The 27,312-nt window shown below is 34.4% G+C and overlaps 3 protein-coding genes across 6 annotated transcripts; 1 reads left to right on the top strand and 2 right to left on the bottom strand.

Annotated features, from left to right (window-relative positions):
• Positions 1-724: 724 nt before the first annotated feature.
• Positions 725-2,373, bottom strand: LOC126746052 (venom acid phosphatase Acph-1-like). The gene is made up of 6 exons (XM_050454141.1): positions 2,150-2,373; positions 2,000-2,104; positions 1,429-1,854; positions 1,251-1,374; positions 981-1,195; positions 725-928 (listed from the first exon to the last, which is right to left on the bottom strand). Exons 1-6 carry the CDS (start codon positions 2,333-2,335, stop codon positions 782-784), a joined length of 1,203 nt encoding a protein of 400 aa, XP_050310098.1. The 5' UTR covers positions 2,336-2,373; the 3' UTR covers positions 725-781.
• Positions 2,374-6,114: 3,741 nt separating this feature from the next.
• Positions 6,115-17,822, bottom strand: LOC126746047 (facilitated trehalose transporter Tret1-like). Of its 4 annotated transcripts, XM_050454132.1 has the most exons (5): positions 16,872-16,967; positions 16,764-16,810; positions 16,551-16,676; positions 9,679-9,958; positions 6,115-7,620 (listed from the first exon to the last, which is right to left on the bottom strand). In XM_050454132.1, the coding sequence occupies exons 3-5, from the start codon at positions 16,615-16,617 to the stop codon at positions 6,489-6,491; spliced, it is 1,479 nt and encodes a 492-aa protein (XP_050310089.1). In that variant the 5' UTR covers positions 16,618-16,676; positions 16,764-16,810; positions 16,872-16,967; the 3' UTR covers positions 6,115-6,488. The 4 variants fall into 4 exon arrangements, with proteins under 4 accessions (XP_050310089.1, XP_050310090.1, XP_050310091.1 ...); XM_050454133.1 differs by lacking the exons at positions 16,764-16,810; positions 16,872-16,967 and adding an exon at positions 17,697-17,822; XM_050454134.1 differs by lacking the exons at positions 16,551-16,676; positions 16,764-16,810; positions 16,872-16,967 and adding an exon at positions 16,205-16,372.
• Positions 17,823-21,003: 3,181 nt separating this feature from the next.
• LOC126746046 (UDP-glucosyltransferase 2-like) lies at positions 21,004-27,063 on the top strand. Its single transcript, XM_050454131.1, has 7 exons — positions 21,004-21,182; positions 23,956-24,167; positions 24,233-24,486; positions 24,538-24,829; positions 24,881-25,144; positions 26,522-26,741; positions 26,795-27,063. Exons 1-7 carry the CDS (start codon positions 21,139-21,141, stop codon positions 27,057-27,059), a joined length of 1,551 nt encoding a protein of 516 aa, XP_050310088.1. The 5' UTR covers positions 21,004-21,138; the 3' UTR covers positions 27,060-27,063.
• The last annotated feature ends 249 nt before the right edge of the window (positions 27,064-27,312 follow it).

The following is a 27,312-nucleotide window of genomic DNA, read 5'->3' as shown; positions in this document are numbered from 1 at the left end:
AAAATTAAGTAAAAAAATGATTTTTTTCTTAATTTTTGTTGGTTTTTCAACAATAACTCGTGCTGCATAGATGTGATCGTGGTGGTTAAAGGCACATTTTGTTTGATTCAACGAGACCTTTATTTAGAGTCCCTATATGGCCCTACTAGTTAAAAGTCTTCTGGCCGCATTTCTCTACTTGGCCGCCTGACTTTCCGACATTAAAAAAAATTAGTTTTTCGAGAGACAAAACTTAAAGCTATATAAAATTTTAAAAAAATTAAATTTTGGTAAACAAAACGGGCTTTTTCTTGATTTTTCTTTGTTTTTTAACGATAACTCGTGACGTATGGCTCCGATTGTAGTGGTCAATATCTCATTTTGTTTGGCTTAATAAGAGCTACAATTAGAGCCCCTACATGACCCTAGTAGCAAAAAGGAAATTCTGGCCGCATTTTTCTACTTGGCCGCATGGCTTTGCCAACTAATTAAAAAACATGTTATTGGACAACACAGCATTTAAGCCGTCTAGCAGTTTTTAAAAATTTTTTAAATAAACTTAAAAAAACCACCTTTTACTTGATTTTAGTGGTTTTTTGACAATAACTTGGGATGTATGGCTCCGATTGTAGTGGTCAATAGCTCATTTTGTTTGGCTTAACAAGAGCTAGAATTAGAGCCGCCACATGACCCATGTAGCGAAAAGGAAATCCTGGCCGCATTTTTCTACTTGACACAAAAACACTTTTTTCAACATAAAAATCTATTTGCTTTAATAATTACAATATTTTCATCTCAAAATTCACGCACTCAGGTTGCACACCTCGTCTCCCTCAGGCAGAATCTCCCCCACGAGACTTCTGAACATGTCCAAGGGACAGAACTCCGCACATCCGGGGATCACTAAGGGTCCATGCGGCTCCGTTGTAGTATAATCATGATAAAACAACTGAAAAATGATCATTTTCTAAAGTGCTTAAAAGCGTCCCATATAAATTCACCTTTATGCCATAAATCCCATCGATCTCGTGGAGTTCCGCCATCACTACCGCCCCATAGGGCGGCACATCCACCAGCTGATAAACGTCCAGGGAAAGAAGAAGGGCGGCCACGTTGTTCTCGTGTGCGGAGTAAATGAACATTTTCCTATCAGAGGGCGTCAAGGTCCCTTGGGACAAACTTTCGCTATCGGTAAGGATCTTACTCACCAAACCACCTGCGGGCAAGGAATACTTACCAAAACCCTTTATTGGACAATATAAATGACTTACCAGCCACCAGCCGCCTTAGCCTAGTCGTATTGGTCAATATATAGTACATATCCACAGTTAAGGAGTGTAAAGGTTCAGGATAAACCAAGTAGGTCCAATCTTCCAGAGGGAAACCCAGTTCCTCCTAAGGAGGTCCTTTTATATAATAACTTTTACGAGGAGCAGGAGGAATCCTTACCTGAATCTCCATTCCGAAGTACATATTGGCAGCCGAGTCATAATCATCTGGATCAACGTCAGTTTTCTGGTTCAAAATGTCCATGGCGACCTCATATCTCTCCAGCAAGTAGGAATCTACTCCGGGCAGGTCCTGAGCTGCCTCCAGCTCTTCCTGGAAATCTGGACATAGCAACGGCATCAGTTCCCGATCGTTACTGAGCGCCTGATAGTAGTAAGGGATCGGTTGCCAGTTGAGCAGAGTGTTCCAGATGTTTTCACCCCTAGGGGGGAAAAGGCCGGCGAGTACCAGTTGGCCAGACATCTTGGTGCGGTTGTAGTCGGTAGTTCTTACGTCCAGCATGTTAATGTTCCACTCGTTACCCAGGAAGTTGCCATATCGGAACCGTAGGAGTTGCCCGAGGGTGTACTCGGTCATTTTGCCTTTCTGCGTAAAATAAGTCGGTTAATATTAGAAAATTTGAAAAATCTTAAGAGGCAAAAAATGTGCGCAATTAAATTCCCTACAAGAAAACACTCTTACGATTTTTTGCTTAAGCCACCCTAAAACGAGTTACAAGCAATTTACTTACATTGATCAGCTGCCCGTACCCCTCTGGATAATTGCTCTCGTCGTAGTAAGGGTTGCTTGTCCACAAGCTGTTCTGATCGGGATTTCTGTTACCATGCCTAAAAACCTGGAAAATTCTCCTTAAAAGCCACTTCATGTCCACTCAACTTACCACATGAACAAGCTTCAAAGAATCTTCCGCAGATGATAGTGAGGGTATCACAGATGATACCAGTGCCTCTGAAGCATTTTTTACAGACGACACCAAACTCTCTGAAGTGTCTTTCAAGGAGGATATTATGGACTGTGAGGAGTACTGGAGGCTCAGGAGGAGCAGCAGTAGAATCTGGGACTTCATGGTACCCTTCTGAAAAAGATCTGAAGCTGTACTACGGGTCGTTTGGTGCCAAAACGGTTTTTATACTCAATTGATTATTTGTGTTTATTTTGGGCTTATTTGGTCCTTTGATAAATGCATAATGGGAAAGTGCAGTGCATAAGTAAATAGTTTGGAATGCATGCGAGTTGCAAATAGTTTTTTTTTTTTGGCTGCAGATAACAATCGCGAGGTACGCGTTAGCAAAATAATATCATGATTTGCGAGAATGCACGTGTCGTTGTAATAAGTGGAAAGGTGATTTACTTATAGATTAATATGTGGAAATATTAAGCCAACTGTCTGCTTTCGAACGGTGAAAAAATTTTGAAAATCGCTCGGTTTGTTCGGAAGTTATGGTGAGTCAAAGTGGACAGGGCACTGGTCTGGCGCATTCGCCATTAATGGAAATTATGAAAATGTATTTTGATTCGCGCCTTTTACAAGGATTTTTGGCCTTTTTTAGTGAATACAGGTCTAGTTAAAATATTCTCACATTGGTTTTTGAGAAACTATATACAATAAACGCCCTTTTTTTGAAATTTCGTAGGTTTTTTGACGATATCTGGTGCTGTATGGATGCGATCGTGGTGGTTAGTAGCGCATTTTGTTTGGCTCAGGAAAACCTATAAATAGAGCCCTTACACGACCCTAGTAGCAAAACGCAAATTCTGGCCGCATTTTTCAACTTGGCCGCACAATTTTGTAAATTTATAGGAATATAGGTGTTTTAAAAAGTAACATTTTTAAGATGTCTTGCATCTTTTTGATAATTGAAAATTAAGTGAAAAAAACGACTTTTTTCTTGATTTTTGCTAGTTTTTCGTTGATAACTCGCAATGTATAGATCTGATAGTGGTGGTTAGTAGTACATTTTATTTGGCTCGATCAGAGCTACAATTAGAGTTGCTACACGACCCTAGTAGCGAAACGGACATTCTGGCCGCATTTTTCAACTTAGCCGCATGACTCTGCGGACTTATAAAAAAATTAGTATTTTGGGAGGCAAACCTTTAAGGCTTAAGGAGTTTTTAAAAAAAACTGAAGTTAAGTTAACAAAACGGCATTTTTCTTGACTTTTGCTAGTTTTTCGTTGATAACTCGCACCGTATAGATCTGATAGTAGTGGTTAGTAGCACATTTTATTTGGCTCGATCAGAGCTACAATTAGAGCTGCTACACGACCCTAGTAGCAAAACGGAAATTCTGGCCGCATTTTTCAACTTGGCCGCACGACTTTGTAGATTTATAGAAAAATAAGTGTTTTAAAAAGTAAAATTTTTTAGATGTCTTGTATTTTTTTTGATAATTGAAAATTAAGTGATAAAAACGACCTTTTTCTTGATTTCTGCTAGTTTTTCGTTGATAACTCGCACTGTGTAGATCTGATAGTGGTGGTTAGTAGCACATTTTATTTGGCTCGATCAGAGCTACAATTAGAGCTGCTACACGACCCTAGTAGCGAAACGGAAATTCTGGCCGCATTTTTCAACTTGGCCGCACGATTTTGTAAATTTATAGAAAAATGGGTGTTTTAAAAAGCGAAATTTTTAAGATGTCTTATATTTTTTTAATAATCGAAAATTAAGTGAAAAAAACGACTTTTTTCTTGATTTTTGCTAGTTTTTCGTTGATTACTCGCACTGTATAGATCTGATAGTGGTTGTTAGTAGCACATTTTATTTGGCTCGATCAGAGCTACAATTAGAGCTGCTACACGACCCTAGTAACGAAACAGAAATTCTGGCCGCATTTTTCAACTTGGCCGCACGATTTTGTAAATTTATAAAAAAATGGGTGTTTTAAAAAGCGAAATTTTTAAGATGTCATGTATTTTTTTAATAATCGAAAATTAAGTGAAAAAAACGACTTTTTCTTGATTTTTGCTAGTTTTTCGTTGATTACTCGCACTGTATAGATCTGATAGTGGTGGTTAGTAGTACATTTTATTTGGCTCGATCAGAGCTACAATTAGAGCTGCTACACGACCCTACTAGCGAAACGGAAATTCTGGCCGCATTTTTCAACTTAGCCACACGACTTTGTAAATTTATAAAAAAATGTGTGTTTTAAAAAGCGAAATTTTTAAGATGTCTTGTATTTTTTTAATAATCGAAAATTAAGTGAAAAAACGACTTTTTTCTTGATTTTTGCTAGTTTTTCGTTGATTACTCGCAATGTATAGATCTGATAGTGGTGGTTAGTAGCACATTTTATTTGGCTCGATCAGAGCTACAATTAGAGCTGCTACACGACCCTAGTAGCGAAACGGAAATTCTGGCCGCATTTTTCAACTTGGCCGCACGACTTTGTAAATGTATAAAAAAATTTGTGTTTTAAAAAGCGAAATTTTTAAGATCTCTTGTATTTTTTTAATAATCGAAAATTAAGTAAAAAAAACGACTTTTTTCTTGATTTTTGCTAGTTTTTCGTTGATTACTCGCACTGTATAGATCTGATAGTGGTGGTTAGTAGTACATTTTATTTGGCTCGATCAGAGCTACAATTAGAGCTGCTACACGACCCTAGTAGCGAAACGGAAATTCTGGCCGCATTTTTCAACTTGGCCGCACGACTTTGTAAATGTATAAAAAAATGTGCGTTTTAAAAAGCGAAATTTTTAAGATGTCTTGTATTTTTTTAATAATCGAAAATTAAGTGAAAAAAACGACTTTTTTCTTGATTTTTGCTAGTTTTTCGTTGATAACTCGCACTGTGTAGATCTGATAGTGGAGGTTAGTAGCACATTTTATTTGGCTCGATCAGAGCTACAATTAGAGCTGCTACACGACCCTAGTAGCGAAACGGAAATTCTGGCCGCATTTTTCAAATTGGCCGCACGACTTTGTAGATTTATAGAAATGGGTGTTTTAAAAAGTAAAATGTTTTAGATGTCTTGTATTTTTTTAATAATCGAAAATTAAGTGAAAAAAACGATTTTTTTCTTGATTTTTGCTAGTTTTTCGTTGATTACTCGCACTGTATAGAACTGATAGTGGTGGTTAGTAGCACATTTTATTTGGCTCGATCAGAGCTACAATTAGAGCTGCTACACGACCCTAGTAGAAAAATGGAAATTCTGGCCGCATTTTTCAACTTGGTCGCACGATTTTGTAAATTTATAAAAAAATGGGTGTTTTAAAAAGTAAAATTTTTTAGACGTCTTGTATTTTTTTAATAATCGAAAATTAAGTGAAAAAAAACGACTTTTTTCTTGATTTTTGCTTGTTTTTCGTTGATTACTCGCACTGTATAGATCTGATAGTGGTGGTTAGTAGCACATTTTATTTGGCTCGATCAGAGCTACAATTAGAGCTGCTACACGACCCTAGTAGAAAAATGGAAATTCTGGCCGCATTTTTCAACTTAGCCGCATGACTCTGCGGACTCATAAAAAAATTAGTATTTTGGGAGGCAAACCTTTAAGACTTGAGGAGTTTTTTAAAAAATCTGAAATTAATTTAACAAAATGGCATTTTTCTTGATTTTTGTCGCTTTGTCGATCGTAACTCATGCTGTATGGCTCCTATTGTGGTGGTTAGTAGCACATTTTATTTGGCTTAGTGAGACCTATAATTAGAACCCCTACATGACCGTTGTTTCAAAAAGGACTTCCTGGCCGCATTTTTCTAATTACTCTTTTGAACGAATCACGCGATTTGAGTAATTTTTTTGTTGTTGTAAGGACAAATTTTATAGCTTTTAACTCCCTGATCCGGCGCCTTCGCCAAGTTATATAAAATCAAATAAAACACGTAGGATGGTCAATACTATATTCTTTATTAAGTACCGACAAGAACCTTAAAAAATAGTCAATGAATCCTATTATTACAGACACCACTTCAGTATCACATTTGCTTATTCCTCGCATCGCAGCAGGTTCGTTGTAAATGGAAACAATTAAAAAAAAAGTCCCTGAAAGAGCCCCGAAAGGCAGTAGGCAGTTTTAAAATAAAATTTGATTTTGATTCAACATCAGGTACAACAAATCGCTCATTTTGAAATTATTAGAGAATTTGAAGCGTAAACATGCGAAAAATCGGGCTCTGGTGGACCAATAATTGATGTGTGCTTATTGCATATAAAAAAAACCCTAAAGTAGCATGAGATTTAAAGGCACGACGAAGAGATTAATTTAAGCCACATTATTAGGCGAAATTTCAGTCAGTTTAATGTCTTTTTCACTAGTGTCATCCAATCCGTTTCCGATGTAGTTGCTCGGCTTCCTTTCCGGGATCGGCTCCCCTTTGAGCATATACTGGATCTCCTCCAAGGTCTTCCCTTTGGTTTCAGGGATGTACAACCACGAGAAAATCGCCGTCAAAAGGGTGGTAGAGGCAAATATATAAAACGGCAAATCCAAGTAGTAGACCTCGATCAGTTTCTGGTACATCTCGACCGATACCAATCCGAAGAACAAGTAAGCAAAGTCCGCCATGGTCATCCCTATCGCCTTCATCTTAGCAGGGAACAGCTCGGCGGTCATTACGATAGGGATGATCCCTAGGCCGAACTTAAACACCCCAGCGTACACCATGACGGCCGCAATAGGTATCCAAGAGATCCCACCGACGTCGTACCCGTTGTTCTTCATGGTGAAGTACACCGCCAGCACCAGCAGACTCACCCCACTCAACAAACTGGAGCAGATCAGCAACCCTTTGCGACCAAACTTGTCGCACGTGAAGTCAGCAATCGTGGCCGCAATCAGCATAAAAGCCGAAAACATGATCCCGGCAATCTCGAACGAGATATACTCGGATTCGGCCTCTTTCAGGATCGAATGGAGATTCATAAGCATAACGCTAATACTGCTAAAATGCTGCGCGGCATTTAATACTGTCATAATGATAAAAGCTTTGCGGTTGCCCTTGTTCAGGATTAAGTCCTGGGGTCGTCCCTTCTCGCTTCGTTGCCGGTCCACCGCGGTGGTGATCTCCTCCATTTCCTTGTCGACGGTGCCGGTGGTCCTCAAACGTTCCAGGTGTCTCTTCGCCTTTTCCGGTTTGTGCCTTTGCAGCAGGTAGTAAGGGGAGTCGGGCATGAATGGGAAGGCCACCAGTTGAATGATGACGAATACCGAGCCGATGATCGAGCAGGTGTAGAATGGGGCGAACGGGCCTACGGCGTAAACCACCAGGATGCCCACCAGCATCATCACGTAGATGGTTCCCGAGAGGAAACCTCGGATTTTACGGTCCGCAATTTCGGCTATGTACATGGGGGCCGCCACGAAGGCCACGTCTCCCGATAAACCCACGGCAAATCTGAAAATGACATTTTAAATTGACTTATTTGGGTTTTTTCTTAATTTTTTGAGGATTATTTGAGCGGTATGGGCTCAATTGTTGTGGTCATAGGCGCATTTTGTTTGGCTCGACGAAACCTATAATTTAAGCCCCCACACGACCCAATTATGTGTAAGAAAATTCTGGCCGCATTTTCAGATTTGATCGCACAATGTTGTAATATTATAAAAAAAATTGTCTTTTGAGGAGATAAATTAAATTGTCTAATCGTGATTATAGAAAATTTAAAAAATTTCCAAGAAAAACGAGTTTTTTTATAATTTTTGTTGGTTTTTTTGAATTTTATTCATGCGGTATCGGCTCGATTTTAGTGGTCAATACCGCATTTTGTTTGGCTCATTAAAACCTATAATTTGAGCCCCCACACGATCCTGACCACAGTAAAACAATTCTGGCCGCATTTTTAGTTTTGACCGTACAATGTTCCGGTCTTTTAAAAAATTTGTATTTTGAGGAGATAAATTTAAGTGTCTTATTGTAATTTTACAAAATTAAAAAAATTCGTAAGAAAAATGAGTTATTTTCTTAATTAAGGACTATTTTTTGAAGAAAATTCGTGCAGTATCGGCTCGATTGCAGTGGTCAATGAAGCATTTTGTTTGGCTCATTAAAACCTATAATTTGAGCCCCCACACGATCCTGACCACAGTAAGAAAATTCTGGCCGCATCTTTAGTTTTGACCGCAAAATGTTCCGATTTTACAAAAAAAATTGTATTGTGAAGCAATAATTTAAGTGACTACAAATAATTTTTAAACATTTAAATATTTTGCAAGAAAAACAAGTTTTTTTCTTAATTTGTGTTGGTTTTTAGAGGATAATATGTTTGGTATGGGTGGGATAGTGGTGGTCAGAGCCGTATTTTATTTGACTTACCAAACTGTATAACTAAAGACCCCACATAACCATATTTGCAAGGAATGGACTCTGGCCGCATTTTTTTATTTGGCCACACGAGTTTGTGGTCTTATAGAAAAATGTGTATTTTATAAACAGGAATCCAAATACTATTTGGTAATTTGTCCAATATTAAAAATTAACCGAAAAAACAGATTTTTACCCAAGTTTTTATGGTTTTTAGATCCTAATTTCTGCTATGTGGGTCGGATCGTTGTGGTTATTAACCGATTTCATTAAGCTCATCAAGACCTATAATTAGAGCCCCTACGCGACCCTGATTTAAGTAGCAAAATTCTGGCCGCATTTTTAGTTTTGACCGCACAGTGTTAAAAACTATCAAAAAATTTATATTTTAAGGAGATAAATTTAAGTGCCTTTTTGAGATCTTACAAAATCTGAAAATTTTGCAAAAAAAATGAGTTTTTTTAATTTTTGTTGTTCTTTTTTGAAAATAACTTGTTTGGGATGGGTTGGCTGTTAGTGGTCAGGAGTATATTTTATTTGGCTTCGCAAACCCTACAATTAGAGTCCTCACTCGACCATGTTTGCAAAAAAGGACGCTAGCCGCATTTTTTTATTTGGCCGCATTTATGTGGTTTTATGGAGAAACGTATATTTCATAAAGAGAAATTTAAATGTTTATTGGCAATTTTTTCAATTTTAAAAATTAAGCGAAAAATTCAGCTTTTTTCCTAAATTTTTTTGGTTTTTCGACGATAACTCGTGCTGTATAAATCCGAATGTAGTGGTTAATACTTTATTTTCTTTGGCTCAGTAAGACCTACCATTAGAGCTCCTACAAGACCCTGACCACAAAATAATTATTCTAGCCGCATTTTTTAACTTGGCCGCACGACTTTGTGGCCTTAAAAGAAAATGTGTAGTTTAAAAAAAGAAATGTAATTTCTATTTAGCAATATTTGAAAATTCGAAAATTAGGCAGAAAATACGATGTTTTTCTTAAATTTCGTTGGTTTTTTGACGATAACTCGTGTTGTGTAAATCCGATTGTAGTGGTTAATACCTTATTTTCTTTGGCTCACCAAGCCCTACAAATAGAGCTCCCATATGTCCCCAACCACAAAACGATTAAGACTTTGCGGCTTTAATCCTCACCTTGCAATGTACAAATATATCACATTATTGGCGATGGCGATAAGTATCCAGGCAACGAGCGAAATGACGGCGGCCAGCAATATAGAGGCTTTCCTCCCCAACCGGTCCACCGAGTAAATAGTGACCGGAAGGCCCGCCAGGCCGCCTATAAGATAGATGGACTCCAGCCAGGTGACGTCAGAGTGTGACAGCTTGATGTGGCTGTCCTCCTTCTCCAGAATGGGAGTGAAGGGTGCCGACCATCCGTAGTGCATGCCATCTGATATCGCTCCGATTGTACCTGGAATAAACAGAGAACAATTTAAAAACGTCTCAGATTTATCGATTTTTAATTTGTGATTATCCGAATAACCGGTTCCGACTGAATGGGATTAAGGCCGCATGCGAACCGAGTTGCGGCCTAATATTGGAAAAACATTAAAGGCTATTAAAGGGGTAAAGTTAATCGACTGTTATATAGAATTGTTATAAGGAATAATTGCAACAATTACTGCTTATCATATTATATGGCGTTCAAGGCTAAACGGTTTGTCGAGCCAGCTGTTAAAACATTTATTTATTCAAATGGTTGTTTATAATAATTACTGATGGCGATTTTTTTTTTTTAAATATTTAAACGACCGAAGAAGTCTTTATCGCACATGTGACATTTTTTTGCCACGCGATCAATTTATTAATTATAAAATATACGCATTGTATTATGTGGTGTTAATTTGGCGATCCGAAGGTGCCAAAAGGCCGATTAACACCTTTAAAATGTGAAAATTATTACGATTTTTTATATTAAGAAATAAGCTAACATTTGACGTCACAAGCTCTTCTGCCGCGATATACCGGGAGGGTTTTTAATAAATGCCACGAACAAGTTCGATTCCTAGTTAATTAACTCAATAGAAGTTTAATTAATTGCGCCCAAATGTTAATTAATTTGTTTTCAAATAGTAAATATGATGCTGGTGAAATGGCGTCTTAAGTGATTGTTATGCGGGCTATTTGGTTAATTTAAAGGCGTTTAATGCTCATAACTCGAAAATTTATAAAGTTAGAATTTTGAAAATTTGCCAGAATATTGCCCAAATAAAATGATTGGACACCTATTTCAGCGTTTTTTAAAAAAAGCACAGTGGGTCGAGGGAATCATTCTTTTCAGTAAAGAGAAGATTTTTCCCAAAAATAGCCAAAAAATTAAATTTCTGTGAATATTGCCCAAATAAAATGACACACTTTCCACCTCATACTTACTGCCGAGCACGGCATACAGTTGACCCCTATCCACTAACATAAATGAAACGATAATAAAGAAAAATCGCAAAATTTATTTTTTTCCGTTAAAAACGACACGAACATTCGGATAAAGAGCGCGAAAGTTTCACCGCCGGTAGGGAAATTTATTTATAAACATCGACGTCGACAAGGGACGTGGAAACGTCATACGGATGACGTCCGCGTACGACCGGACCGAAACTCCGTTACGAAGTGACTGAATGGACGGACGGCGTTGATCGCCGTCGAATTGTATTGGTGGAGATCAGCTGATCGATGATTTAATTGGGAATTTTGGCATCGGAAGGCATTCACTTATTTTTTAAGTTTAAAATTATATAAGAACCCTAAACATTCGCACGATATTCGCCAAAGAAATATACCGTGAATAGTCGTCAGATGATTATGAAAATATTTCTCGAGGCGATGGTCTATAAATTTATAAGGAATTTTTAATTTTTTTCTAATTTTTGTTGGTTTTTTGGCGATTTTTCGCACAGTATGAGTCCGATTTTGGTGGTCAAAGGCGCATTTTATTTGGCTCGGCGAGACCTACAATTTAAGCCCCCACACGACCCTGATCAGAGTAAAGAGGTTCTGGCCGCATTTTTCAACTTGGCCGCATAATATTCAAATTTATAAAAAAGTTTATGCTTTAAAAAATTTATTTTATATATTTACGATTTTTTTTTACATTTGTTAAATTTGATAATTTTTTCCAACTTTTTATTGGTTTTTTGGCGATTATTCGTGCGGTATGGGTCTGATTTCGGTGGTCAAGAACGCATTTTATTTGGCTCGGCGAGACCTACAATTTAAGCCCCCACACGACCCTGATCAGAGTAAAGAGGTTCTGGCCGCATTTTTTTCAACTTGGCCGCATATATTTAAAATTTATAAAAAAGTTTGTGCTTTAAAAAATTTATTTAAGTATCTTTATTATTTTTTTTTTTATTTTGTAAAATTTGATAGTTTTTTCCAACTTTTTATTGGTTTTTTGGCAATTATTCGTGCGGTATGGGTTTGATTTCCGTGGTCAAGGACGCATCTTATTTGGCTCGGCGAGACCTACAATATAAGCCCCCACACGACCCTGATCAGAGTAAAGAGGTTCTAGCCGCATTTTTTTGAACTTGGCCGCATATATTTAAAATTTATAAAAAAGTTTGTGCTTTAAAAAATTTATTTAAGTATCTTTATTATTTTTTTTTTTATTTTGTAAAATTTGATAGTTTTTTCCAACTTTTTATTGTTTTTTTTGGCGATTATTTGTGCAGTATGGGTCTGATTTCAGTGGTCAAGGACGCATTTTATTTGGTTCGACAAGACCTATAATTTAAGCCCCCACACGACCCTGATCAGAGTAAAGAGGTTCTAGCCGCATTTTTTTGAACTTGGCCGCATATATTTAAAATTTATAAAAAAGTTTGTGCTTTAAAAGATTTATTTAAGTATCTTTATTAATTTTTTTTATATTGTAAAATTTTATAGTTTTTTCCAACTTTTTATTGGTTTTTTGACGATTATTCGTGCGGTATGGGTCTGATTTTGGTGGTCAAAGGCGCATTTTATTTGGCTCGGCGAGACCTACAATTTAAGCCCCCACACGACCCTGATCAGAGTAAAGAGGTTCTGGCCGCATTTTTCAACTTGGCCGCATAATTTTCAAATTTATAAAAAAGTTTATGCTTTAAAAAATTTATTTTATTATCTTTACGATTTTTTTTTACATTTGTTAAATTTGATAATTTTTTCCAACTTTTTATTGGTTTTTTGGCAATTATTCGTGCAGTATGGGTCCGATTTTGGTGGTCAAGAACGCATTTTATTTGGCTCGGCGAGACCTATAATTTAAGTCCCCACACGACCCTAATCAGAGTAAAGAGGTTCTGGCCGCATTTTTTCAACTTGGCCGCATATATTTAAAATTTATAAAAAAGTTTATGCTTTAAAAAATTTATTTTAATATCTTTACGATTTTTCTTTACATTTGTAAAATTTGATGGATTTTTCCAACTTTTTATTGGTTTTTTGGCAATTATTCGTGCGGTATGGGTCCGATTTTGATGGTCAAGGACGCATTTTATTTGGCTCGGCGAGACCTACAATTTAAGCCCCCACATGACCCTGATCAGAGTAAAGAGGTTCTGGCCGCATTTTTCAACTTAGCCGCTTAATTTTAAAATTTATAAAAAAAGTTTGTGTTTTAAAAAATATATCAAAGTATCTTTATGAGTTTTTTCAAAATTCAAAAAATTCGATAATTTTTCCTAATTTTTAATGTTTTTTTGAGATTTTTCGTGCGGCATAGGTCCGATTTTAGTGGTCAAAGGCGCATTTTTTTTGGCTCGCCGAGACCTACTATTCGAGCCCCCACTTGACTATGATCAAAGTAAGAGAGTTCTGGCCGCATTAAGCAAAAATCTTTGTAGTTCAAAAATCATGACAGCTAAACTTTAAAAATCATAAATACACCAATCAATTTTGCCTTTTTTTCGAAAACTCAACATTAATTCAATTTAACATAAATTTTACTCTATTCCGTGGAAACAAAAGAACCGCATCCGGTACTTTAAACGTAATAACCAGACTTCCTCATTTACAACTCTTATCATTACCTAATTAGCCATATGATTCAACGGCTGAAAGGTAAGAAATTTCCAGCTTTAACTGAATTATGGTCTAATTTAAAAACAATTGTTTTCTTTTCAACCTAATCAGTGTAATAAACCTTTGAACCGGCTTGGTTACCTGTTGAAGTTTGATGTAATGATTCTACGTATTTATGTACTAAAGTATATAGAACAAATCCTTACCTGAACCATAAAAAACCAAAATAAAGATGAGCAGGTGTTAATCTATTATAAGACAGGCTTTGTCTTGAAAATTGTTTCGAATTACTTTTGTTTGGACTTATTCCAGATCTCCATAGTTATTTTATCTAGTCACCACTATCCAATAAAAAAATGCGGCCAGATTATTTTAACTGTGGTTACGGTTGTGTGGGAGCTCAAATTATAGGCCTGGACAAGCCAAACAAAATGAGGTATTAACCACCGAAATCGGAGTCGTACCACATGAATAATCGCCGAAAAACTAACAAAAATTGAGAAAAAAGTGACGAAATTCTCAAATTCTAAAATCACATGTGACAATATTTAAATGTATGTCTTCCAAATAATTTTTTTTTATAAATTGTAATATTATGCGGTCAAGCCAAAAAATGCGGCCAGGATATTTTTACGGTGGTCAGAGTCGTGAAAGAGCTCAAATTGTAGGTCTCACCGAGCCAAACAAAATGAGCTATTGACCACTAATATCGGACCCATACCACACAAGAAATTGCCAAAAAACTAACAAAAATTGTAAAAAAAAAATGGCTAAATTTTCAAATCATCAAAATACACGTGAAGGTACTTAAATGTATGTTCCCAAAATATTTTTTTTTACAAATTTTAAAATTATGCGGTCAGTGGGAAAACATGCGGCCAGAACATTTTTTTGTGGTCAGAGTCGTGTGAGGGCTTAAATTATAGGTCTTGCCGAGCCAAATAAAATGAGCTATTGACCACCAAAATCGAACCCATACCGCACAAAAAATCGCCAAAAAACTAACAAAAATGAAGAAAAAAGTGACGAAATTTTCAATTTTTTTAAGTACACGTAAAGGTATTTAAATGTATGTTTCTAAAACAATTTTTTTTACAAATTTTAAAATTATGCGGTCAGTGGTAAAAAATGCGGCCAGAACATTTTTTTTGTGGTCAGGGTCGTGTGAGGGCTTAAATTATAGGTCTTACCGAGCCAAACAAAATAAGCTATTGACCACTAAAATCAGACCCATACCGCACAAGAAATCGCCAAAAAACTAACAAAAATAAAGAAAAAAGTGACGAAATTTTCAAATTTTTAAAATGCACGTAAAGGTATTTAAATGTATGTTTCTAAAATAATTTGTTTTTACAAATTTTAAAATTATGCGGTCAGGCGGAAAAATGCGGCCAGAACATTTTTCTTGTGGTTAGGGTCGTGTGAGGGCTTAAATTATAGGTCTTGCCGAGCCAAACAAAATGAGCTATTGACCACCAAAATCAGACCCATACCGCACAAGAAATCGCCAAAAAACTAACAATAATGAAGAAAAAAGTGACAAAATTTTCAAATTTTTAAAATACACGTAAAGGTATTTAAATGTATGTTTCTAAAATAATTTTTTATACAAATTTTAAAATTATGCGGTTAGGCGGAAAAATGCGGCTAGAACATTTCTTTTGTGGTCAGAATCGTGCGAGAGCTTAAATTATAGGTCTCGTCGAGCCTAACAAAATGAGCTATTGACCACTAAAATCAGACCCATACCGCACAAGAAATCGCCGAAAAACTAACAAAAATAAAGAAAAAAGTGACGAAATTTTCAAATTTTTAAAATACACGTAAATGTATTTAAATGAATGTTTCCAAAATATTTTTTTTTACAAATTTTAAAATTATGCGGTCAGTGGGAAAAAATGCGGTCAGAACATTTTTTTGTGGTCAGGGTCGTGTGGGAGCTTAAATTATAGGTCTTACCGAGCCAAACAAAATGAGCTATTGACCACTAAAATCAGACCCATACCGCACAAGAAATCGCCAAAAAACTAACAAAAATAAAGAAAAAAGTGACGAAATTTTCAAATTTTTAAAATACACGTAAAGGTATTTAAATGTATGTTTCTAAAATATTTTTTTTTACAAATTTTAAAATTATGCGGTTAGGCGGAAAAATGCGGCCAGAACATGTTTTTTGTGGTCAGGGTCGTGTGAGGGCTTAAATTATAGGTCTTACCGAGCCAAACAAAATGAGCTATTGACCACTAAAATCAGACCCATACCGGACAAGAAATCGCTAAAAAACTAACAAAAATGAAGAAAAAAGTGACGAAATTTTCAAATTTTTAAAATACACGTAAAGGTATTTAAATGTATGTTTCTAAAATATTTTTTTTTACAAATTTTAAAATTGTGCGGTCAGGCGGAAGAGTGCGGCCAGAACATTTTTTTTGTGGTCAGGGTCGTGTGGGGGCTTAAAGTATAGATCTTGTCGAGCCAAATAAAATGAGTTATTGACCACCAAAATCGGACCCATACAGTACGAAAAATCTCCAAAAAACTAACATAAATTAAGAAAAAATTGGCTAAATTTTAAAATTTTGAAAAACCACATAAAGATATTTATTTCTAGGTTTAACTGGCATGCATTATATGCTATAAAAAATTAACTTACTGAAAAACACCGACAGAAACTGCGGTCCGGCCCCACGAAACACCTTCGGCACCCACAATTTCATCGCGAAAAAACAATAGAAAAACCTCTTTTCTTCCACCCGAAGTCGATGCGGAACAGAATGCGGAAAACCGGTACATTACGCACCGCGACTGGAATTAACTCTTTAAATATGAATAAACGGCGTCTTATAGCGCAATAAAAACCAGCCTTTGACGCGCTCGTAAGACTTATGAAAATACAATTTCTGCGGTTTAATGGAATCACGTGGCGTATTATAGTAAAAAACAATTAATTAATTAATTAGTGAAATATTATCATTAATTAATAACACTTAAGTACTTACTGCCCAGTACGGCAACGATCTGAGGAGCAGTACCCCGGAACATGTCGATTATGCCTTTTTCGTGCATCTTGGATTGTTTGAGGGTGTTCTTTGGGGCTTAACAGGACTTGCTGTAGTGGTGGAAAACTAAAAAGAAAACCAGGTTTAGTGTTTAATACACCTCTTGTTAATTTTTAAAAAAAAATTCGTAGAACCGCACATTTCCGCCCTTACCTTTTGACAGTTTTAACGGTTTGCACACTGACAGATGGCATAAGAGTCTATAAAAAAAAAATTAAAATTTTTAAATCAATCTTTTAAGTCACTTTAAATCACACGAACCCTCTCTGTCACTTATGCAAATCCCCCCTCGACTTAAAGTGAAACTGTTCGAACTGATTTCAAGATATTTATTAAATCGGAGTTAATCCCTAAATCTATAGGAATTTACGTAAAACCTTCGTGCGATTAATTGATTAGGATTTGGGGATTAATCGGCTTAAGGCGAGGAATTTATTAGACCACTGAAGACAAAAATCTTTAGGGAGGTAATTTAAGTGAGACTTGGCAATGTTACCCTTTAAGCAGGTTGCCACATCCTCATATAAAGCCGAGAAGACGTCCTGAAATGAAAATTGCTTAAAAAGAACCACTCCAAGGAAAGAATGCGTCATTTCATTCATAAATGGGGCAAATCTGATGATCCTAAAAGGCCTTTCCAGAGGAAATTGAATACAAAAAAGCCTGGAAAAGGTGCCAAATGACTTGTTTTAAAAATGCTCTTCACTGAAAGGTGATAAGTCTTCAGTACCAAATGGACCTTTGTAGTCTAAATCAACCAGGATGATGAACCAAATAATTATTACAAAAATAAATATATATAACACAGCTTTAACCCGCTCTTACCGCTGACTTTTTAATACGAAATTAAACACCGTTATCGCAATATTAATGTCGTAACCGCGTATTATAATGCAAATATTAATTTTTTTTTTCATATTAATAATATGACTTTTGATTTAATATTTCACCTTGACGCGTTCGTTGTTTTTCCGTTTTGTGCTCGAAATTTCCGTTCCAGGTGCAAATATAGTAAGTGTAGTGTATAAAAAAAAAAATAAGTAAAGTGTACAAAAAATAATACAAAAAAAAAACAACACAACATACCATTTTTCCAGGACAAAAAACCGAACGTTAGCTTTCCAAACTGATTTAGTGCCAGAGTCCACGACACAATGCGGACTACGATGCCGTCTGGATACGAGTGGGCGGGGTCAAATGCGCGTGCGTCAACTGTTTAAAATGGTAAATTGGGGTTGAATATGTACACTGAGGCGACAACTGTCTGGATAAGCAAGAAAGTTAATTTAAATGGGGGAGGGGTTTTTTTAAATGGGAATTTTATGAGGTTTTAGGTGGTTTTTCAGGTTAAAAGAAGTGGATCCAGATTTGTTTATTATGTGCTTTTTTTCGTTATTTTTTAGAAGAGTTTATATTTATAGACTAGTTATTTTTCAGGAGAAGTTCTTAGGTCTTTTTTTAGATGTTTTTTGGGTTTTCTAAGCTTTTCTCCCACTGTATGGGAAATATGCTCAAAATTTCTTTTTTAGATGATAGCCCTGGTTGTTCTAAACAACTTTTATTTAAATAATTTTTTTTGTAGATGCATAGGTTTTTTGTAAAAAAATTCCAAAGTTGGTTCTTCAAAAAATTTATGGTACTTGCTTAAAAAAGTGGTTCTTTTAGCTTTTCTCCCACTGTATGGGAGATATGGTCAAAATTTCTTTTTTAGATGATAGTCCTGATTGTTCTAAATAACTTTTATTTAAATCATTTTTTTTGTAGATGCACAGGTTTTTTGTAAAAAATTGACAAAGTGAGTTTTCGAAAAAATACAAAATAAAACAAAAAATGCCAATAACTTCTTTCCAGTTAATTTTTCGGAAAAAAATATAAAATCCTTTTTAATTTGTCCTTCAATTCTGCATCCATTGTATTAATAAAAAAAAAATAATTTTCCATACATTTTGAGAAAATTTTCTTTTTTTAAAAAAGTGTTTTTTTAGATTTTCTCCCACTGTATGGGAAATATGGTCAAAATTTCTTTTTTAGATGATAGTCCTGGTTGTTCTAAACAACTTTTATTAAAATAATTTTTTTTGTAGATGCATAGGTTTTTTGTAAAAAAATTCCAAAATTAGTTCTTCAAAAAACTCATGATATTTTTTTTTAAAAGTGGTTTTTTTAGATTTTCTCCCACTGTATGGGAAATATAGTCGAAATTTCTTCTTTAGATGATAGTCCTGATTGTTCTAAACAATTTTTATTTAAGTCATTTTTTTTGTAGATGCATAGGTTTTTTGTAAAAAAATTCCAAAGTTGGTTCTTCAAAAAATTTATGGTACTTGCTTGAAAAAGTGTTTTTTTTAGCTTTTCTCCCACTGTATGAGAGATATGGTCAAAATTTCTTTTTTAGATGATAGTCCTGATTGTTCTAAACAACTTTTATTTAAGTCATTTTTTTTGTAGATGCACAGGTTTTTTGTAAAAAATTGACAAAGTGAGTTTTCGAAAAAATACAAAATAAAATAAAAAATGCCAATAACTTCTTTCCAGTTAATTTTTCGGAAAAAAGTATAAAATCCTTTTTAATTTGTCCGTCAATTCTGCATCCATTGTACTAATAAAAAAAAATAATTTTCCATACATTTTGAGAAAATTCTCTTTTTTTAAAAAAGAGTTTTTCTAGATTTTCTTCCACTATATGGGAAACATGGTCAAAATTTCTTTTTTAGATGATAGTCCTAGTTGTTCCAAACAACTTTTATTAAAATAATTTTTTTTGTAGACGCATAGGTTTTTTGTAAAAAAATTCCAAAGTTAGTTCTTCAAAAAATTCATGATATATTTTTTTAAAAGTGGTTTTTTTAGATTTTCTCCCACTGTATGGAAAATATGGTCAAAATTTCTTTTTTATATTATAGTCCTAACTACTCTAAACAACTTTTATTTAAATCATTTTTTTTGTAGATGCACAGGTTTTTTGTAAAAAATTGACAAAGTGAGTTTTTGGAAAAATACAAAATAAAACACAAAATGCCAATAACTTCTTTCCAGTTAATTTTTCGGAAAAAAGTATAAAATCCTTTTTAATTTGTCCTTCAATTCTGCATCCATTGTATTAATAAAAAAAAATAATTTTCCATACATTTTGAGAAAATTTTCTTTTTTTAAAAAAGTGTTTTTTTAGATTTTCTCCCACTGTATGGGAAATATGGTCAAAATTTCTTTTTTAGATGATAGTCCTGGTTGTTTTAAACAACTTTTATTTAAGTCATTTTTTTTGTAGATGCATAGGTTTTTTTGTAAAAAAATTCCAAAATTAGTTCTTCAAAAAACTCATGATATTTTTTTTTAAAGTGGTTTTTTTAGATTTTCTCCCACTGTATGGGAAATATAGTCGAAATTTCTTTTTTAGATGATAGTCCTGATTGTTTTAAACAACTTTTATTTAAGTCATTTTTTTTGTAGATGCATAGGTTTTGTGTAAGAAAATTATTAAAGTGGGTTTTTGAAAAAAAATCATAGTAAAAAAAATGCCAATAGCATCTTTTTGGTTCGTTTTTCGAAAAAAAACGTAAAATCGTTTTTTATTTGCCTTTAAATTGTGCATCTATTGCACCACTAAAAAAAATAAAATTCGCCATACAATTCGAGAAACTAATTTTTTTTGAAAAAGTGTTTTTTCAAATTTTCTCCCACTGTATAAGAAATATGGTCAAACTTTCTTTTTTAGATCATAATGCTGATTTATCTAAACAACTTTTGTTCTAAACATATTTCTTGTAAGCCCATAGTTTTTATGTAAAAAATTTCCAAAAAAATGCATGAATAAACCAAAAAATGCCAATAACTTCTTCCCAGCTTATTTTTCGAAAAAAATCATAAAACACTTTTTAATTCGCCTTCAAATATTGCACCAAAAAAAATAATTAATTCCAAAAAATTTCCAAAAAAAATTTTTTTTCAACATTTTCCCTCACTGTATGGCAAACAAAATCGAAATCTCTTCCTTCACTATTTATAGCTCCCACTATCACACCCAACTTTATTAAACCCATAAATATTTTATTGAAAAAAAAAAATCATAAATCATTGATTCGATATACTGCTACCGCCACCTTTGATCCAATAAATCAACTAGCACTCAATAAATTGATTAAAAACTTACCGCTGGCGCCACCCATGAAATCGATGATTTATCATTGACCGTAGTAGCTACAGACAACTGCATTATTGTACAACTTTACGTACATAGATGGAACCATACTGAGTCAAAAATTGTACAAATTTTGAGTGCAGAAGTAGAAAACTGCTTGAGAACCCCGCCTAAGGCGCAACTAACAACTAAATATATAATAAAAAAAACCAATGCGGGGTTTTTCCCGCACAAATCGAGTTTAAAAATTGAAATTTATATTCCGATCGTGTTTTCTGACGTACGTACGTGCACCTCATAGAACCGACAAATCAAGATAAAATTACTATTTTCATATTGAGTAAACAAGTGGATTGTACATCAAATTTTTCGACTTTAGTATCGGGTAAAATGTTATCAGGCCACGCGTTCAGTTCGCTACTGTTCATATCGAGGTAAAAATGTTTTTTATTACAAAATTCATTTCGATCGACTAGGATTTATAGTATATTGTGATTTATGGTGTTTTGTTGCGTCACAAGGTTATCTAATATACGGGCGTGAGTCTCTGACCATATTCAATGACATCGAAGAGTTTAATTTAAATAACGGTGCTATTATAAAGTGTTTTTTATTGGCAACTTGTGTGCCAAATTTCAGCTTCCTAGCTCAATTAGGTCCTGAGATATGAGATTTTAAAGTTTAATAAGTCTTTGAGCAACCCTGTATATTAAAGGAATTGGCTTAAATATATGTTTAGATCAAATAGAATTTTATTGCAAACCTACATGCCAAATTTCAGCTTTCTAACTCAAGTGGTTCTCGAGATATTGCCGTTCAAAATTTTGATTTCTTGACCAACCCTGTATATTAGGGAAACTTTCAAAGCAAATATCTTGAGAACGAAAAAAGATAACCAAATAGTGTTTGGGCTCATTTTAATTGTTTTTTAATGCCGCACTTAATGATCAATATGTTAGGTAATTTTAATAATTTTTCGTTATTATTTGGCAAAATTACAAAGTTTAATTACAAAGCACACTGATATGTTAAACAGTATTTTATTAGAAACCTGCACACAAAATTTGGGCTTTCTAGCCGCAGTGGTTCTCGAGATATCGGCTTTTAAATTTGAATTAATTTCTTGACCAACCCTGTATATTAGAAACAAATTTAAATCAACGACAAAAGATAACCATAATATAGTGTTTGGGTTTATTTTACTTGTTATTTCATTGTCTACCCAGCGGTGAATAATTCAAAAATCTATAATAATTTAATAATAAGGCATTTAAATTAAATTATATTTAATACACAATCTACCTTCCAAATTTCAGCATTCTAGCTCCATTAGTTCTCGAGATATCGGCTTTTAAAGTTTAATTATTTCTTGACCAACCCTGTATATTAAAAAAGTTTAAAATTAAATATCTCGTAAACGACAAAAGCAAACCATATAGTGTTTGGGCTCATTTTAATTGTTATTTTATGCTGCACCTAATGATCAAATTTTCAGTGAGTTTTTTTAAATTATTTTGGGAATTTTTGGCAAAAATATGATGTTTATTAATAAAGCCCCTCATTATATTAAATAGTATTTTATTTGTAACCTACACACCAAATTTGAGTTGTCTAGCTCAGGTGGTTCTCGAGATATCGGCTTTCAAAGTTTAATAATTTCTTGACCAACCCTGTATATTAAAAAAAATTAAAAGCAAATATCTCGAGAGCGGCAAAAGATAACCATATAGTGTTTGGGTTTATTTTACTTGTTATTTCATTGTCTATCCAGCGGTGAATAATTCAAAAATCTTTGGGCAATTTTCTGTAATAATTTAAAAATAAGGCATTTAGATTAAATTATATTTAATACACAATCTACCTTCCAAATTTCAGCATTCTAGCTCCATTAGTTCTCGAGATATCGGCTTTTAAAGTTTAATTATTTCTTGACCAACCCTGTATATTAAAAAAGTTTAAAATTTAATATCTCGTAAACGACAAAAGCAAACCATATAGTGTTTGGGCTCATTTTAATTGTTATTTTATGTTGCACCTAATGATCAAAATTTCAGTGAATTTTATTAATTTTTTAGGGAATTTTTGGCAAAAAGATGATTTTTATTAATAAAGCTCATCATTATATTAAATAATATTTTATTTGTAACCTACACACCAAATTTGAGCTTTTTAGCTCACGTGGTTCTCGAGATATCGGCTTTCAAAGTTTAATAATTTCTTGACCAACCCTGTATATTAAAAAAAAAATTAAAAGCAAATATCTCGAGAATGGCAAAAGATAACCATATAGTGTTTGGGTTTATTTTACTTGTTATTTCATTCTCTACCCAATGGTGAATATTAAAAGACCTTTGGTCAATATTCTGTAATATTTCAAAAATAAGGCGTTTAAATTAAATTACTTTTAGTACACAATCTACCTTCCAAATTTCAGCATTCTAGCTCCATTAGTTTTCGAGATATCGGCTTTTAAAGTTCAATTATTTCTTGACCAACCCTGTATATTAAAAAAGTTTAAAATTAAATATCTCGTAAACGACAAGAGCAAACTATATAGTGTTTGGGCTCATTTTAATTGTTATTTTATGCTGCACCTAATGATCAAAATTTCGGTGAATTTTATTAATTATTTTGGGAATTTTTAGCAAAAATATGATGTTTATTAATAAAGCCCCTCATTATATTAAATAGTATTTTATTTGTAACCTACACACCAAATTTGAGTTGTCTAGCTCACGTGGTTCTCGAGATATCGGCTTTCAAAGTTTAATAATTTCTTGACCAACCCTGTATATTAAAAAAAAATTAAAAGCAAATATCTCGAGAACGGCAAAAGATAACCATATAGTGTTTGGGTTTATTTTAATCGTTATTTCATTCTCTACCCAATGGTAAATATTTAAAAACCTTTGGTCAATATTCCTTAAAAAAGGCGTTTAAATTAAATTATTTTTAGTACATAATTTGCGTTGCAAATTTTAACTTTCTAGCTCAATTAGTTCTCGAGATATCAGCTTTTAAAATTTTGTATTTCTTGACCAACCCTGTATACTAAAAAAAAGTTTGAACGCAAATATCTCGAGAGCCACAAAAGATAACCATACAGTGTTTGGGCTCGTTTTAATCGTTATTTAATTCTCTATCGAACGGTGCACATTTCATTAAATTTTATGTAAATTTTTGCAAAATTTTCAATAATTACTTTAGCTTGTCATATGTTTGCCAATCGGCGAGAATCCTGGGCATCTTCCCCACACCGGGGAGAAGCCATTACATCCTGGAAAGCACCCTGATGACCGCCCTGGTCGAAGCAGGCCATGACGTCACCATAGTAACTCCCTTTTACGAAGACTATCAGACTAACGGTACTGGAACATATCGGCAAATTGTGTTGACGGGTGTGGCTGAACAGCAAAAAGGTATGAAACATTATCGTAAATTGATAACAATTAAATTTTTTTTGACTTATCTCGAGTGCTTACAGAGCGTAGGAAGGCGATAAACCTGTTCCAGCACTCGAAAGTCAACCCTTTCCTGGCCATTTATATAATGAACCGTGTGGGATTGTCCCAGACCGAGAGCACCTTGAAACATGCCAATTTCCAGCGGTTGATTCACTCCGGGGAGAAGTTTGACGCAGTTATCGTGGGGCAGTTTATGAATGACGCCTTAAAGGCTATGGCGCATCATTTCGGCGCACACCTTATCTTGTTTAGTTCTGTGGGAACCAGCACTTGGGTGCGTTACTCTAGCCCCAACTAACTTGGTCCTGACATCGGTATTTTTCAGGTAAACCACTTGGTAGGGAATCCCTCTATACCCTCCTACACCCCCGAAATGATCCTGAGCTACCCTGCTAAAATGACTTACTTCCAAAGGATGAAGAACACTTTGGTGAATTTCGTGTATAATATCAATCAGCACTTCATATTCTACCCAAAGCAGTCGGCGTTATTAAAAAAATACTTACCAAACCCCATAGGGCTAAATGAGGCTTTATTCAACGTCTCCTTGGTGCTAATGAACACCCATGAAAGTATCGCATTTCCCACTTCAACGGTTCCTTGCATGAGACAAATTGGTACGTAGAACCTTAAGGAGTAATCACTAAAAAATCAGAAAAACCTTTCAGGTGGTTTCCACGTCAAGGAACCCAAAGAGCTCCCTCTGGACCTAAGGAACTTCCTGGATGAAGCTGAGGAGGGCGTGGTGTACTTCAGCTTAGGATCCAATGTGAACAGCAACCACTTACCGTTGGAAAAGAAGTTGGCCATAGCCGAGGCCTTTTCCGACATCAAAGAGAGGGTTTTATGGAAATTCGAGGACACCAGTTTCGCCAAGAACCTCCCGAAGAATGTCAAAGTGAGCCAGTGGTTTCCACAGCAGGATATCCTAGGTAAAACCTGTTTTCCAGAAGAGTCTCTATTTCAAATTTCAGCTTTGTAGCTCAATTGGTTCTGGAGATATCGGCTTTTAAAGTTTAATACTTTTTTAGCACACCCTGTATGTTTCAGCACAAAAAATTAAATATCTCGAGAACGGCTAAAGATAACTATAAAGTGTTTGGGCTTATTTTACTCGTTTTTTAATGCTCTACCTAATGAACATTATTTCAGTTAGTGTTAATAAACATTTCGGAAATATTTGACAAAAAATTCGACTTTTTTTTTAATTATTTAAAATATTTTTTTTTTTTGCAACCTACATATAAAATTTCAGCTCTGTAGAGCAATTGGTTCTCGAGATATCGGCATTTAAAATATCGTACTTTCTAGTCCACCCTGTATGTTATAACACAAAAAATTAAATATCTCGAGATTGACCAGAGATAAATTTATAGTGTTTGGGCTTAATTTAAGCAGTTTTTAATGCTACATGTAATGAACGCTATTTCAGTAAGTTTTAATAAACATTTGGGTTTTTTTGGCAAAAATGTGAAATTTTCTTTCAATTAATTTAATTATATTTTTTTTGCAACCTACATACCAAATTTCAGCTTTTTAACTCAATTGGTTCTCGAGTTATCGGATTTTAAAGTTGAATACTTTCTTAGCACACCCTGTATGTTTTAGCACAAAAAATTAAATATCTCGAGAATGACTAAAGATAACTATAAAGTGTTTAGGCTCATTTTAATCGGCTTTTAATGCTCTACATAATGAACGCTCTTTCAGATAGATTAAATAAATATTTGAAAACATTTTGACAAAAATTTGTTTTTTTTTTAAGTTAGTTAAAATGTATTTCATTTGCAATCTACATACCAAATTTCAGCTTTTTAACTCAATTGGTTCTCGAGTTATCGGATTTTAAAGTTTAAAACTTTTTTAGCACACCCTGTATGTTTTAGCACAAAAAATTAAATATCTTGAGAATGACTAAAGATAACTATAAAGTGTTTGGGCTCATTTTAATCGCCTTTTAATGCTCGACCTAACGAACCCTATTTCAAAAAATTCTATTTAAAATTTCAGAAATTTTTAGCAAAAACGTAAATTTTTTTAAGATTTAATTAAAATATATTTTGGTTGCAACCCACATAGCAAATTTCAGCTTCGTAGCTCACGTGGTTCTCGAGATTTTGGCTTCTAAAATTTAATACTTTTTTAGCCCACCCTGTATGTTTTTGCACAAAAAATTAAATATCTCGAGAACGGCTAAAAATAACTATAAAGTGTTTGGGCTCATTTTAATCGTCATTTAATTCCCCATCATTTCACATTAAATTTCAATGGATATTCCATCATTTTTATAACATAAGACATAATTTTAGCCCATAAGAACATGAAACTCTTTATAACCCATGCCGGGTATGCCAGTACCATAGAGACGGTACACCGTGGTGTTCCCATTATAGCCGTACCAATATTCGGAGACCAAAGTATGAACGCCGTTTATGCGGAAACCAAGGGTTTCGGTAAGGTACTACCTTGGCAAGATATTACCAAGGACACCCTGGTGGGTATGATAAGGGAGGTTATTGACAACCCTAAGTAATAAATTGTTTTGGGATAAGTTTACCCTTTAATAAACTGGTGCATTTTAGGTACAAAGAGGCTGCCAAAAGGAAATCCGCCCTACTAAGGGACCGTGAGGTTCACCCTTTGAAGTCCGCCGTCTACTGGATAGAATATGTCCTGAAGCATAATGGGGCGCACCACCTAAGGGTGGCCTCCCTAGATCTCACTTGGTACCAATATTATTTACTGGATGTATATTTGCCCTTATTTTTGGGGTTGTATATTTTATGGTGTCTGTGTAAGAGGGTGAAGTCCCTTATAAGAAGGAGTGAGAAAGTAAAGGTTTCGTAAGATATTGACTGTGTTTTTTTTGTACCTATTTTGGCGAGAAACTTTCAAAATTACAGATTCCTTGGATATGTGGCGCCTCCTGTTACTCTGTTTGTCCGCCAGAGGGCACTCACAGTGAGATTTATAAACTTATAAAAATGTATGCCGTTTATGGACATTTTATAAGCTTGAAGATGAAAATAATGTGCTCAAAACGTCGCTTGGGTGCCATCAAACAAAGAAATAATGTAATTGGGAAGAAAAGGGGATGGAG

This window comes from Anthonomus grandis, chromosome 17 (genome assembly GCF_022605725.1).
Source record: "Anthonomus grandis grandis chromosome 17, icAntGran1.3, whole genome shotgun sequence".
Taxonomy (NCBI): Eukaryota; Metazoa; Arthropoda; class Insecta; order Coleoptera; family Curculionidae; genus Anthonomus; species Anthonomus grandis.
Note: the sequence above shows the minus strand (reverse complement) of the source record. Positions and strands in the feature narration are given on the sequence as shown.

Excerpts from the sequence above, each read along its gene's own strand:
- LOC126746052 (XM_050454141.1), bottom strand. The coding sequence starts at position 2,335 with ATGAAGTCCCAGATTCTACTGCTGCTCCTCCTGAGCCTCCAGTACTCC. Across the intron at positions 1,196-1,250 it reads GCTAAGGCGGCTGGTGGCTG|GTGGTTTGGTGAGTAAGATC; the intron begins GTAAGTCATTTA and ends CCTTGCCCGCAG. Across the intron at positions 929-980 it reads ATGGGATTTATGGCATAAAG|TTGTTTTATCATGATTATAC; the intron begins GTGAATTTATAT and ends ATCATTTTTCAG.
- LOC126746047 (XM_050454133.1), bottom strand. The coding sequence starts at position 16,617 with ATGCACGAAAAAGGCATAATCGACATGTTCCGGGGTACTGCTCCTCAG. Across the intron at positions 9,959-16,550 it reads GATCGTTGCCGTACTGGGCA|GTACAATCGGAGCGATATCA; the intron begins GTAAGTACTTAA and ends TGTTTATTCCAG. Across the intron at positions 7,621-9,678 it reads ATATATTTGTACATTGCAAG|ATTTGCCGTGGGTTTATCGG; the intron begins GTGAGGATTAAA and ends TGTCATTTTCAG.
- LOC126746046 (XM_050454131.1), top strand. The coding sequence starts at position 21,139 with ATGTTATCAGGCCACGCGTTCAGTTCGCTACTGTTCATATCGAG. Across the intron at positions 24,168-24,232 it reads TGTGGCTGAACAGCAAAAAG|AGCGTAGGAAGGCGATAAAC; the intron begins GTATGAAACATT and ends GAGTGCTTACAG. Across the intron at positions 25,145-26,521 it reads TCCACAGCAGGATATCCTAG|CCCATAAGAACATGAAACTC; the intron begins GTAAAACCTGTT and ends ACATAATTTTAG.